This window comes from Hermetia illucens, chromosome 1, assembly GCF_905115235.1.
Source record: "Hermetia illucens chromosome 1, iHerIll2.2.curated.20191125, whole genome shotgun sequence".
Classification (NCBI taxonomy): Eukaryota; Metazoa; Arthropoda; class Insecta; order Diptera; family Stratiomyidae; genus Hermetia; species Hermetia illucens.
The window spans coordinates 175,959,916-175,975,110 of record NC_051849.1 but is presented as its reverse complement, the minus strand read 5'-3'; the positions used below and the strand labels follow the sequence as shown (position 1 = coordinate 175,975,110).

Here is a 15,195-nt window from a genome sequence, read left to right as displayed (position 1 = left end):
CACTAAAGAGGTGCGAGATCATCTAGATCTAAGTTTTCCCGAAACTTTGGTGAAATCTATGTCAAACCGAGTCTTTGAGGCTGTCCTTATAAATAATAACCCCATCCATTATTAATAACTTTCTTTTAATAGATTTTTATTAGTATGTTTAGACGGATATGACAATTTGACGCAAAATTTACAAAACTTTTATAAAAAATATTTTTTTTGGTAAAAGACTATGAATGACTTTGAAATATGAAAAGGAACAGATTAAATTTGAGGTCAAAAATAGCGAAGCCATATTTCTATGCAATATTTAAAAGTTATACGTGCGTTTATACGTATATGTGTCATTGTATTTGACGTCGGCTCTGCGGGGATGGGTGTCTTTCGACGCGCAGGACAGACAGTGAAATTATTTTAAAGTAGTTTTGCTTTTTCACAAAACCTTGAAAACTAAGGAAATCTCATGGTATGAGACAGGTACCCCTTTAAATAGATCATAAGGTAAAAACCTTCTCCCGGTATTGTCTACCAAATCATATTTTGCAAAACCATTTATAAAAATAATAATTTACAATCAAGAAATATTACGGTAACCTATTTTGAATTCCTATAATTGTGACCAGCTGCGCTTTGAATAAATTTGTAGTTTTAGAAATTAATAGATATTTTACGAATTCCATTTTTTCATGGGCAAATATTAAATTTACATATTGATAACTTGGCAATCGAAAAAATAAATTTCATCTATGGGTGCGTTTCTTGAAAATCAGAGTGACATATTTTTAGATATCTATGAGGGTTGCATATTTGAAGCAGTTTTGTATAAGCATTTAAGAGGGGGGAAATGTGAAGGCATAAGTGGTGAAGAAGAAGAAAAAATTTTTTTTTTGCGAATCTAATCTAATCTAATTAAAGGACACAACAAGAATAATTATGAATTATAGAAAGCAAGGATAAACCATGTATAGGTTATATCATAGCAAAAGTAAAACTATATTTCGAACTGATAGGAGCCATACCAAAAGGAATAAGAACAGTTATTAAAATTAGTTGTATGCATAATAACAATCGTTGGCGCTACAATCTAATCGGGTCTGGGAATTGAAGTGGGTTGGAGCACTTCATTCAGCACCACAACGGTACACTTCAGTATTGCTGTACTCACTGCCATCAGTGGGATTTGCACCTCGAGCTCCCGCACTACAGCCTGGCGTTCCAGGGAAAGTGGAAGTAAGTTATTTTCCATTTTGTTCAATACGACATCAAGTGGGTGCGGATCGCTCCATCCTTACACAAAAAATTTCAGGAGTTTAGTATATGAAAGGCATAGGTGCAGATTCGCAAGAGTAATTAAAGGATTGTAGAGGACGGGGAGTGAGAGTAGGGAAATATTCCCGGTGTGTTTGAGTTATTTCAACTCATTCTGCCATTTGGCCATAGTTGTGAAATCCGCAAAGGTAAAATAAAATCTAAGACAAAACCAAAATTAAAATGTCTTTTTGAGGTACACTTCCACAAATAACATATATAAGTACAGTGTCCAGTGCATCTTTTAAGGTTTTGTGTAAAACAAAACAAAACCTTAGTAAAATCGATTCACTGTCTGTCTGTTTGTCTGTCACACGCACTTTTTTCCAAAACGGCTAAACCGATCCGAACGAAATTTGGTGGACAGATGGCAACTATGAAATCCCACGCATACAGCGAGTGACATAAATTTAGGTTGAGTTTAAAGTAGGCTCCCCATTTACGAAGGGGGAGGGGGGAATTAAAAAAGTTTTTCATCAGATATAGTCGTGTAGGTTATCAAATGAAAAACCACGATTAGTACTTTCCGAAACTGACATTAGTTTTGGCGTGACTTGCAAAGTGCGCGAGCAAGGAGTCCGAATGTAAGCACTTAAAGTGCAACAGGATCCATTTACAAAAACTACCCGACCTACAAATCCGAAGAAAATCTGGAAGGTGCGTTTAGATGAAATCTAGGCCTCAAAATATGTCCCTTTCGGATATCTGCTCAAATAAACTCAGTAATAGTATATTACCAACTTTTAGAATCTTTTTAAAAAACCCGCCTTAAATTCACCCTAGGACTACTAACCAGCGCGCCAGCATAGAGGACCATATTTCACATACAGGTGACAAATTTGATCAAGCCATTAATGCTGAAGTTATAGCAGTTCAAACTTTGCAATTTCGTGCGAATTTACTGCTTCTGAAGCTATGCAAATAAAATGCTCACGCCATAATTAACGAGAATAATTGACATTCGAATGAAATATTAAAATTCTTTTCATGAAGAATCTACTTCTCCTCAGCCTTTTTTGGTTTCTGTTGCAGGTTAGGTTTTCACATTTGCTAATAATATTAAATTCGGAGTGTAAAGTGTATGAGGTTGACTATTATCAATACAGGGCTTTCCATCAAATCGCTTTCTAAAAAATAGAGACCAATGGAATTTTCAACTATGCGGCACGAAACTGTCATACACTCATCGTTTCTCACATCTTCTTCTTTTTCTTTAGCCTTTGTCCCGCTCACGAGCGGGGTCGGCTTGTCGTGGTCGGTTTCGCAATTTTATTTTATGAAATTCCTGCTTTGGATGTAATCGCGACGTTTATAAATCCCCATCAAGCATATCAAGCCACCTTCTTTCGGCTGGCCTTTTGGTCGCTTACCATCGACTTCGATGTTCAGACTAATTTTGGCAAGTGAATTCTTGTTCGCGTAAATTTTGTGGCCGTACCTGCCTCTCTCCCAATTTTCCACGATTGGTGCAACCTCATATCGATTGCGGATACCCTCATTTCGGATGTGATCAAAACGTGTCAGGATACTAATCCAACGAAACATCGTCGTCTCCATTATCACTGGACGCCCTTCATTGTCTTTTATAGCCACCCAACACTAAGAACAATAGAGAGGGGCAGGAAGGATGGTTTTGCGGTAAATTTTAGATATGAGACGTTTGCTGATAAGTCGATCACAAAGAACACCAGTTGTGGACTGCCATTTAATCTAGGTTGCATAATGCATGAAGTAGTTTCATTACGTAGTTCTCCATTCGCTGATAGCATTGACCCGAGATATTTAAATCGCTAAATTTTGGGCAAGTTACTGCCATTGAAGAGCTGAGCGATTCAAATATCTCGAGTCAATGCTATCAGCCAAAGGAGAACTGCGTTATGCTTCTCACATACGGAAACACAACATTTTTTTTACCTGAAGCGTCAAATTTCCGGTTTTCCGACTTATTTTCATTTTTTTATATTGTTGTGAAATGGATGAAATGGTATGCAGGATCGGTCCCGCTTCAATGTCCATAGGATAGTATCGAGCAAAGCATGCCAAATGGGGAGAAAAGACAACAAATAAGCAGCACCAATCACAATAGGCGTTACTGAATGAAAAGCGTCTAATAATATGAGCAGCTACACCCAATAAATTATGTTCCAGATAATAAAAATGCAACTAAGTCGATGAATGGGTAGCAAGGTTATTCATATGGGAAATCACCTTGTATATTTGTTCCTTTTTCTCAAAAAGCAATTGTCCGAATTTATTGAAATTTTGACAGAATGTTCACGTTTTTGTATTTAATATTAAAGGAAGCAGGAATGATTTTAAATGATACTCTTTTTTTAGAGCAACATGAAAGTTGTGAGAAAATACCCATTTTCTACTTTGATATTTTTTATATTAACTATGGAATGTATTTAAAATCATTTTTCCATAATGAAAGAAGAAGCATTAATCTACACTATTGTAAAATTCTGGAACGATTAGTTAACTTGGTTCCGAGAAAAAGGAAAATTTATCGGAAAAAACGTAATTTTTCAGGAGAGCCAAAAACGTGGCGATTCGTATTTCCCGGCTTTCTTATCGATATCTCTATCATATCATTAGATATCAGTGAATCTCTTTAAATGATATATTATAATACAACCCAAGAAGTCTTTGGTTTTGACTGATTTCATTGTCCGCTAACTCACAGGTCAAAACAATTAACTTCAATAATTTTTTTAAAAATACTTCCAGTTGTTGGATTTGATTTTTAGACAATCTAATGACAGATTGAGGACAGTCTGAAGAATTTTTTAAGCTAATAAAAAAATTTGATTTTTTTTCAATTTTTGCTACCCACTCCCCTTAAGTGAAGCAAATATTTCTCCGTTTGAAGTAATTAGTTTGCAAATGTGCTGTGTTCAAATGTTTTCTGAAAGTGCAGGCTACATATAAAAACAAGAACAAGAATAGAAACTTTGTAAATTGTTTTCGATAAAGTGATTTAAACGAGCTTTTGTTAAGAATTTCCACTTTTATTAAGTAGTTATTTTGGTTATGAAATTTCAATAAAATGCGCAAAATCGGGGAATCTAAGAAAAATATAATGTATACCTTTAACCATAGTTGTGGATACTTATATATATTATGTTCCCAATTTATTTCTATAAACAAAATAGTCCTTTTGAAATTTGTACATGGGTGAACTAAAGTTAAAAAATGTAAAGAATATTATCGGGCACCATTTGGTCTGGTTCGACATTAAGTGGATGCGGATTTAGGACTTCCCAATCCCTTACCAAAAAAATTGTTTACCATTGCTTTTACCCCAGTACTTTTGTCTATGAGATAACATGATATAGCAACAGATTAAGCCTCTATCACTGGAACTTGCCTATGGAAAACCCCCTATCCACCTTAATTTCCGAACTATTTATGGGCGACTTCGTAAAAGGAATGCAGGGAAAAATCTGCTTCCCAGACGATGGATACCTTCCTTCTCCTTTCTATTATCGACATCCCAGGCTCACTAGAATTTTATGTTTACAGAAAACATTTTAGGCGAATGATTCCGATCATTACTTTGCATACAAAATGGCACTATTCCACACTTATAAAACAGCGTTATGACCGGGAACTTAACTCGATTCTGGAAACAGTGGAATTGATCTGCAATTGAATCCTTATTAAACTCAAAGAGGAAAAGGGTGGAAAGAGAACTTTTAACTTCACTGAAACTCCATAATGAAACACTGGAAGATAGGAAAAGGGTGGCTGGTATCTTCTCAGCTGCAACTCATAAACTAAACAATGTTTCTGCTAGGGCGTATAGGTAGGTTGACCTCAGTGAAGAAGAAGAGATATCTGTGGGAAAGTGGAATCTGCAGGATAACTTTTTCTGTTTGGGAAATGCATGTAGGAGAAAAGAAAAGGCTCGTAGACATGAGGCAGGAAAATCACCTGAGGGAGTCAGAAGCAGCCGCCAAAAGAGGGAAGGATGAAAACATGATAAAATAAACAGTAGCAAGCCACATCCTGGGAGAAAGTCTCCATATCTCTTGAAACGACTTAACTAGGAACTAGGAACTACTGAAGGATATCAGAGTTCGAAAAAACTTCGACTCGACTGCTCTTTTTCTACTTCCTACATTGCTCCCATTCGGTCAGTGAAAATACACGGAAGAAGCATGTAACATTTGCCTCATTTGTATCTAGCGCGTAACGTTTATGCATCTAGTTTATTAGACCATTCACTTTGCTATGACTCTGACATCTAAAGCCTTAGAATGCAACCAATTTGGATAAAAGTGATAAATTTGAAACTCCGCCATGCTATTAACATAGTATGCTGGTCCCAAGCCCAGGTAAAGGAAGAGGGTTTGAGGCAACGTACTCTGTACTATCCTCAGTAAAACAAAAGTAAATTTCTGAGATCAGGGAAAGAGATAAATAGAGTATAGTTGGAGTTATTCTACTATGCTAAATCCTACCTGATCTCTCTTGGTGACAGGCCCCGCGACAGGTCGACCAAGAAAATGCATAGAATGTCGTTACAAACATGATGATCGGATTGAGTCACAAGCCTCCATCTCAGTCGACGCGGCAGGGCGGGCCCCGGTCCTGCCGAGAAATGGGCAAGGGTTCTTGACGCATGGACGGCGTCAGGACGTAAGCAAGTTAGTCCGCACACAACGAACAAAACAAATACGTGTCTGCAGCCTTCTGGCAACTTCTCGATGAAAAGATTTGTCACGTGCCTGCTGACGATTACATAATCATTGCCGGCGACCTTAATGGTCATGTGGGTGAAAAGGCAGACGGTAACAGGTGCCATGGGGGAAAGGGGTTCGGAGCGCGCAATGAAGGTGGCGAGCGTATAATCGATTTTGCGGACACCCATGACCTTGCACTTATGAATACATGGTTCATCACACGATTGTCTCATCTTCTCAACAATAAAACGCAAATCGACTATATTCTCATAAGACGCCAACATTTTACCACTGTCACTGATTGCAAAGTCGTTCCCTATGAGACCATCGCACCTCAACATCGGCCATTGATTGCCGTCCTGCGAATTAAGCCACCGATAAAACAGCGTGAGGAACGCACTGGCCTGCCGCGCATTAAATGGTGACGATTTGGTGAGAAGAAAGAAGGAACAGTCTCACTCATACGATTGCCAACCATTACGAATGTGGAAGAATCATGGAACCAAATGAAAGACACGATCCACAAAGCGACCTCTGCAACCCTCGGGGTCAACCGAGATACTTGGCTTTGGAATGATGATGTTGAAATGAAGGTCCGTGAAAAGAAACGCCTCTACCACAAATTTCTCGACGATAAAACACCTGCTAATTGGCAAATTTATAAAAATGCCAACCGGGAAGCAAAGAAAGCGGTCGGTGTCACCCGAGCGAACCATTTCAAAAATCTTTACGATAAACTGGACACTCTGGATGGCGAGAGAGATCTGTATCGACTTGCTAAAAGCCGTGATGAACGCACACAGGATATCGAACACTCTGTTGTGTTAATGACAAGAACTTTGCTTTCCAACCTTCAAGCCGCAACGGATAGATGGCGAGAATACTTCGAGCAGATTTCAACTGAAGAATTTGCTCATCCTCCACTTCCACAATCAATGCCGACATTTGAAGCAATTCCACCAGTCAGCGCAACTGAAGTCGAGGAGGCAATAAAACAAATGAAATCGGGGAAAGCAACAGGACCTGACGTCATCGCATCTGAGCTCTGGAAAGCGAAGAGCTGGGACCCAACACTGTGGCTCAGTGAATTCTTTAACCGGGTTATTCAGGAAGGAAGAACACCATCTGACTGGCAAGAAAGTACCGCTGTTCCAATATGGAAAAAGAAAGGTAGCCCAGCAGAATGTTCAAATTACCGTCCGATCCGGTTGCTTTCCCATACCATGAAGATTTTTGAACGCATTCTTGACAACCGTATTCGCGAAATCGTTGAAATAACCGTGAATCAAGCCGGATTTGTCAAGAACTGCGGAACTACTGACGCAATACAAGCTGCGCGGTTAGTCATGGAGAAACACCGTGAGAAGCATCGCCCTCTTTACATTGCCTTTCTGGATCTAGAGCAAGCGTTTGACCGTGTACCACACGAACTCATCTGGTATGCTTTACGACAACACTTAGTGCTAGAAGAACTCGTGCTCTGGGTTCAATTGCTCTACCACGATCCAAAAAGTAAAGTTCGAAGTATGGCGGGTGTATCAAAACCGCTTCGTGTCTCTGTTGGTGTTCATCAAGGAAGTGCCATCTCGCCACTCTTCTTTGTCCTTGTTATGGACACCGCCACACGGGATATCCAACGTCCAGCGTATGTCACGCAATTCGTGCAAACGAGAATTCACTTGCCAAGATTGGTCTGAACATCGAAGTCGATGGTAAACGGCCAAAAGGCAGACCTAAGCAACGGTGGCTTGATACGCTGGATGGGGATTGCACCCAGATCAGGCATTCGATAGAGCCAAATGACGAAGCCGATCACGACGAGCCGACCCCGCTTGTAAACGGGATAAAGGCTGAAGAAAAAGAAGAAGAAGAAAAGTGATAAATTTGATCTATTATAACTTTGTTAGTAATACTGCGAATTTGACCAAAAGTTGTTGGTATCGTGCTCTGCAGTATAGCCTTCATTACTGCAACGTGCCTCAAGCCCACGTAAAGGAGGACGGTTTGAGGCAATGTACTTTTTACTATCCTCAGTAAAAAAAAAACAAAATGCTAAGATCAAGTTAAGAGATAAATAAAGTATAATTAGAGTAATTTCAATATGCTAAATCCTACCTCTCTCTTGGTGACAGGTCCCTCAACAGGACGATCAAGAAAATGCATTCAATGTCGCCCAAACAACATGATCACGTCGAGTAACAAGCCTCCGAAAAATGCAAGGGCGGTCACCTCGGTTGACGGGGCAGGAGGAGTCTGGTCCTATCGAGAAATGGGCAAGGGATCTTGATGCTTGGGCGACGTGAGGAGGAAAGTGAATTAGTCTGCATGCTTAATATTCGCACCCTAACTGGAAAGATCAAGGAACTCGCAAAATCCCTTTGGAAAAGGCGCACTGATATCTGCGCTGTACAAAAACTCGATGGTCTAGTGGCAAAAGCGCGATGTAGAATGCAAACACGGTAAAATTGGCTAAAAACTCGTTTTACATAGCATACATGTTCAATGCGGTGTTGGCTTTGCCACCTCAGAGGATTTCCACGATTTGATGACCTGTTGATGAAGATCACCATTGTATCAGCTGATCGCACTATTCACTTCCTCACTACATATGCTGGAAGTACCGACAGGCACAAATTCCATTGTCATGAATACTACCCAAGGTCCAGCGTTACGCTGACGACATTATTTTAATCTGTAGGGGCAAATATGAAGGTACCCTATGAGATAGAATCCAAACTTGACTAAGGGCTACTAGTGTCTGGTGTAGGAAAGTGGGACTCTGTGTCAATCCAGCCAAAATCACCATAGTACCATTCACTAGGAAACGTAAGCTCGATCAGCTGAGAGCCATAAGGTTATATGATATGGAGGTGGAATGAGAAACAGAGGTCAAATATTTGGGAATTACGCTAGACCAAAAATTACTCTGGAAGACGCATGTCGGAAACACTTATCGGTGACTTGAAGGTCCATAGCAGGAAAAGATGCGTTTGCAGCCTGAACATATTATTTTGGATATACACTGCAATACTAAGGCCAACGATTACTTATTCTCCATCTGCACATACAGATGCAGACAAGGAGGACAATCTTCAGGATGAACACTGGCTTTAGTGAGACGGGGAGCTGCCTAAATCGAAGGAAGATATTGATATTCTTTTTAGGCGGTACCCCGAATTACTGATAGCAAGGGATAACACGACAATGCGGTTTCACCTCGATAAGAAGTTTGGAAAACGTTGGAGTAACAAGGCATACTAGGAGAGCATGGCTGTGACATACGACTCAAACCAGCAACTGATTATTTGGAACCCTGACAGATCCTTCACGGCAGAGGGAGTGGGTGCCGGGGTCGTTGGTCCAAGGAAAATGTATTTGGAGTTAATGGGTAAGCACATTAACATATTCCAAGCGGAAATTTAGCCATGGCCCTCCTTTAACCTCGAAAGTAACTACAATGGGCAGAACATTGCTATTCTGACTGACAGTCAAGCAGCGGCCAAAGCACTTCGTTCCAACTAGGTGAACTCTAAACTGGTGTGGGAATGCGTTGAGAGACTGAATACCTTCGACTGGTTAAACAAGGTCTGGATACTCTCGGTTCCAGGCCATCTTGGGTTGGATGGTAATGGAGCAGGGGATGAACTAGCCAAGAAGGGAGCAGGGACGCCGTTACACCGGCTAGAACCTTTCAAAAACGGGCTCATGGTTATCACATTACAAAATGAAAAGGAATGGTTGCGGGAATTATACTGGGCGGGCCTACCAGGAATGGAGCAGTCCAGGGTGCTTATTGGGGATACGAACCAAAGCGCACAAAGAATTGCCTAAACCTCACCAAAAAGAACCTCCGACTAAACTATCACCAAGAAAAGCTAGGGATATCTACGGACACTACCTGCAGGTTCTGTGCGGAGTGTAATGAAGCCTTAATACACGTTCTGGAACAGTGTTCGGCATTTGTGCAATGTTGGTTGAGGCATCTACGAGAATATTTAATACCAGATGTAAAGTTGAAAGACTTAGAGGTAGGGAATTTACTAAAATTTCCAATGGTTATAGGCTTGCTTGAAATGCTATGATTAATAGGTAAACTATAACCAGTAAAAGGGGCCCAATAGTTCTTTAAGGACGCTGTGCGACTTCCCCTTAACAGGATAATAATAATAACATTCCAACTGTTATTCAATTTCAGCTTGATCTGGCCACTTTGTTTTATTTAAGAGTAAGCGGTGCGCGCAATGAGTGCCACATTCTTTAACAATGTAACAACAATGAATCCGAATGCGATTTTCTCAGCAGCATTTGGGGCGTTTTAGGAAAAATATAAAAGAGTTTGTCCGTCGAATCATCAACATCCATGATCTTGAATCGAAACAAGAGGATAAGGAGTGCCGTCCACCCGATTCTTTCGCACCGACGAGAGTTCGTGAGCAAAAAACACCTTAACAGGTGTTAGCGTCAGTGTTGTGGGATGATAAAAGAATTTTGTTAGGGGATTATCCCCAACCGGTAAAAAAATAAACCAAGATTACTACTGTACAGCTGGACATGAAAATTCATACGAAAAGGCCTGGTTTGGAGAAGAAAAAAGTAATTTTGAATCAAAACAATATTCACAAAGCTTACAAAAATCGAGGAATTAAAGTTTGAATTGTTGCAACATCTACCTATTCGCCAGGTTTATGTAGCTCCGTCTAGCCTGTGGCTGCTTCCGCACCTCAAACATTGTTACGTGCATATCAACTTTCTTCAAATGAAATAGTAATAGTTGCTGTAAACGGGTATTCTGGTGATTTTCCAGAAAACCATTATATGGATGAGATCCTTAAATGGAAGAATCACTGGAATAAGTGCACAGAAGTTAAGGGAGATTACACCGCCTTTCCATTCCAATTTCGCGAACTTTTTGATATACCTAGTAAGCTACTTTTTCACGTCTGTAGGTAAAGCCTAAGTTCGCAACCAGTTGATGTCGAACCGGACTATTGGGAAGAAACTTTCATCCACATTTGTGGTCCACGGACACCTCCTTTTTGGACTAAGTACCCAAAAATTCAAAAAAGGGACTGACGGTTTCGTCCACGGCAGAGACAACTCATCAGACGCGGCTTTACCTCTGCCCTGGGAGCAACGTGATTGAAAGTGGCTACAGCAACTAATCGCTCCTTTATGTATAATCGCAAACACGACATAAAAGCAAATTATATCCAAGTGAAATCCACGTTATATATTCACACGAAAATGTCAGTCACTTTTTTGAATTTTTGGGTACTTAGTCCAAAAAGGAGGTGTCCGTGGACCACAAATGTTGATGAAAGTTTCTTCCCAATTGGTCCGGTCCGAGATCAACTGACTTAGGACCCCCACAATCCTCAAACAAAAATAATTTAGCTTCGCTCTAGTTTGGGTCTAAATATATAAGGCGGATTTCACTCAAAGGAGCATTAATCCCATGGCAGAGGTGAGGCAGCGTCTGATGAGTTGCCTCAGCCCTAGACGAAACCGTCAGACACCTTTGTTTAATTTCAACAGGTTTCAATAGTGATCTATTCCCCCTCACCCCTGTCAGATTAAGATATAATAATCTGTATAACAAATGTAACTCAGTAGCTCGCTTTTGGGGGGAAAAAATCTCAGCCCACCATATGAACGAGGGAAACTGAGACTACGAATTGTTCAATTTAGAAGTCGGTTGTTACATAAATAAAGCAAAGTGTCGGAAAAAGTGGTATAATATCAGCTTGTTTTCCGGTATACCAATCTCTCGCTTGACGACAGCATTGCTTTCATGTGTCCCATCTTTGAAATATCAGAAATCCAGCACTAATCTAAGTCTTACACAATCCTGATTTTTCACCAGTTTCAATACTGGAAAAATGTTCCGCATATGTCCATCCCAAGCTCATTATTTGATGCTTAACCCTCCCAGCGACGTTTCATTTGAGAACATTTGCAATTCAAAGCATCGTTTTCAACGAACATGCTTTCTGAGCTGGTGCTAAATGAGGAAGGACATGTGTTAAATAATGACTAATATAATCCATCCGCCAGTTTGTTCGAAGAAGGAACTTCCTAGGCATCCAGTAAAACATTATTATTTATTGATAATGAATGCTATTGATTCATTCACCACGCACCAAGCCATGTCATTACTCATTCGTAATAACGTATCCACCATGCCGACGGGAAGCCGTAACAAGCGAAAAACTTCATTTCCATGTGTGAATATAATATTTTATTTATAATGTAAATGATCCAACCGAAGAGATTATGAACTTCAGATAATATATTCATTGGATGACTTGAATTTCAGTCAATAACTTGTATTTGTTTATTTATTGCAATGAGGAATGCTAATGCCACGCAGTTAACATAGAGTCCACATAAATTGCGGAGATCATCTCCAGGTGAGATGCCAACGATCGGCCAAAATGCCGACGGCAATCATGCAAGTGAGACTTGGAGACTGTTAGAACAGGTAATATTGGCGTAGGTAAACAAATGGTTAAGTCAGGGAAATAATTTTATAAGTAAACGATATCTCCAGCCGGAGTGGGCATAGGGAAAGGTGCATGCGCAATTCCAAAGTACTATAAAGTTTATGAGGAAATATTGGCGAAAGTGTGTTGCTGGGGCAAGAATAGTCTGCATCAGAGTATTCCAGGATTGAATATATTCTTCGCTAATAGTTTTTGAATTACCAAAGACGCCAATGATGCCAGGATCCTATGACATAAATTTGGGCGAGCTTCATTTTGAACTAGGAGATTCAGAAATTACTAAAATTATGTATCTGTCCCTAGTCAACCACCAAACTTCCTGGTCTACACTACATTAAGCGTCCAACTCACCTATGATCCCTGAGATGATCCTGTCGCCGGAATGCTTTACCGCATATATCACATGCATATGGCCTCTCGTCCGTGTGCGTGCGCTCGTGTATTAGTAAATTGTAGGATTTTGTGAATTGTCTATTACAAAATCGGCAGATAAATTGTTTCTTGGGTCGTTGACCTGCCCCACCACTGTTTGCAACACTTGCATTGGTTGCCGTGGATGTCGTACCGATATTTGCTGCGATTACTACACTATTCGCACTAGTGGTTGTAACACCACTTGCCGCTGCACTATTCGTTGTGATTAATGACGATTGCGATGATGATGTCGATTGTGATGATGATTGATGTTGATTGTGATGCTTTTTCGTTGTACCACTAGTCGATATTGTTTGTACTTGATGATGTTGTTGGACAATTGTTTGTAGCGGTTCATTAGCTAATTGCTGGTAGGCGGCGTTCAACAATAAGCTCTGATAGCCATTCTCCAGCAGGTGTTCATCGTCCGTTGGTGAGTCCAGTGGTGACTCGACGAAAGACAAGTGATCATCATTGTCTAGGAGTCCCAAATCATCGCAGTCGCCAAGATCGTTTGCTAGCTGGTTATTGAGGTGTTGATTTTGCTGATCGGAATGATGGTTTTGCTGGTGAGTTTGATGATGACCATTATCAAGGATAAGGCTAGGCAGTTTCTGTGTTTGACGATTCACTTGTGACGGTTGTTGGTGAGAATGATTTGTGGTTATTTGTGGGGTTGAGAGTGATGTTGACGATGATTGCTGCACTACAGGGGTTGTTGATGGAGTATTGGTGAAACGTAGCACATCTGCTTTGCCGGTTATCCGTTGCAAGGCTAGGTACGACTCTAGAGCTTGGAGGTTCAGGGCTGCAGCAGCTGCTGAGTTAGCAGGAAGCAGAGCAGCTTGTTGCAAGCTAGACACCATTGCACCTTGCAGAGACAGGACAACAGCAGCAGCTGCAGCCAAGTCACCAGATGGCGAAGTTACCGCTGAAGACGTTGTCGACGCTGTTGTTATTGTTGCCGAAGGCACAACTGATGATGTATTGGTTGGTGAGGAAACTAAGTGTGTTGCTGCATTCCCATGATAATCGATCGTTATACTATTGCCGGCATTTCTCATTTTAGCGGCTGTGCTTGTTGCTACATCACTAGCGGCTATTTGTTCCATTATTATTGTCTTAGTCTCGTTAAAATATGGAAGAAATACACCAACTCTCAGCAGGTTTCAGTCATAAAATCACGAAATAACACGCGACCGTAAATCACTTGCTGGTCACGCTTCTTCGGCTTGAAAAGGCGAAATGCTGCTGAGAAGGGGTTAAGCGTGTAGGTGGGTTCGACGAAGAGAAGGCAACGATTAACGACCGGACATTCGTTTCTACTCTATTCAAATGCGATTTCCATTTCAATCTTACTCTTTGCGACCAAACAAAATCTCTTCCATTTTGAAATCTGTTACTTGGACGTTTAGCGGAATGTGAGCTTACAAACTCATGCTTTTGATAATCAGTTGAAACAATTATGTTTGATACTGATAGTTGTGAAATCTGCAATTATCGATGGTCTCACTTTTTACACTTTTCAGAACGTTGGTTATATCTGAAGAATGGTTCCGATCAAACACAATTTCCCAATGAACATACCAAATTTTAGACAATGCACACAACATTTTTGGAGTTTTATTTCAACTTATTAAACAATTTCATTTTTAGTTATGATTACTGAAATTACAATTACGGGAAAATTTTAATGTAAATCGTATTCACTGATGTTAGTTAGAGTCAATTATTCAATGATACTGTTTGTTTGTTTATTGTGGTGATGTCACAATTGATCGCCGAATAAACAATGAGATCAACAACAAATGAAAACAACAACAAATACGTGTATATATGAAAGAAAAAAAACAAGCTTTTCCATATGTCCTCCTTTATATTATTCACTGTTGATTATTCAAATAGATGCGCGCGCAATGTTAACAAAGTCCACGATACAACTAAACGTCTTACGAATCGAATGCTTAATACGGACCTGTGCTGCCCTCTAATGCACACATACACAGATACTTATAAACCTGACGAGAAGAAGAGTTCTTCAGGGGTTTACTTGTTTGGCCACAAACGGCACGTATAAAGGCTTTGTATCTTACATGAAAGTATGTATGTATGACTCAAGAAAAAAAACTGGGCTCAAGAAAATTGCTCAAGTCTTGAATCTTTTTGGGACGAAACCGAATCGCGTATTAAAGTTGGACCAGTGCGGACGGAACAAAAGAAAGAAACACCTTAGTCAAGATTTTATGTTGTAGTCTTGAGATCTAGACATATTGAAGAGTGCCGATGGGATCGTG

General features: G+C 40.2%; 1 protein-coding gene across 1 annotated transcript in view; it reads right to left on the bottom strand.

The window, feature by feature from the left end:
* The window catches only part of LOC119647173 (protein sister of odd and bowel-like), a 35,101-nt gene extending 20,272 nt beyond the window's left edge, over nt 1-14,829 (bottom strand). Inside the window, exon 1 of the mRNA XM_038047980.1 lies at nt 12,839-14,829. Within this exon, the coding sequence (XP_037903908.1) occupies nt 12,839-14,013 (1,175 nt within the window). The 5' untranslated portion in view covers nt 14,014-14,829. The remainder of the gene's footprint in view (nt 1-12,838) is intronic.
* Between the last annotated feature and the right edge of the window lie 366 nt (nt 14,830-15,195).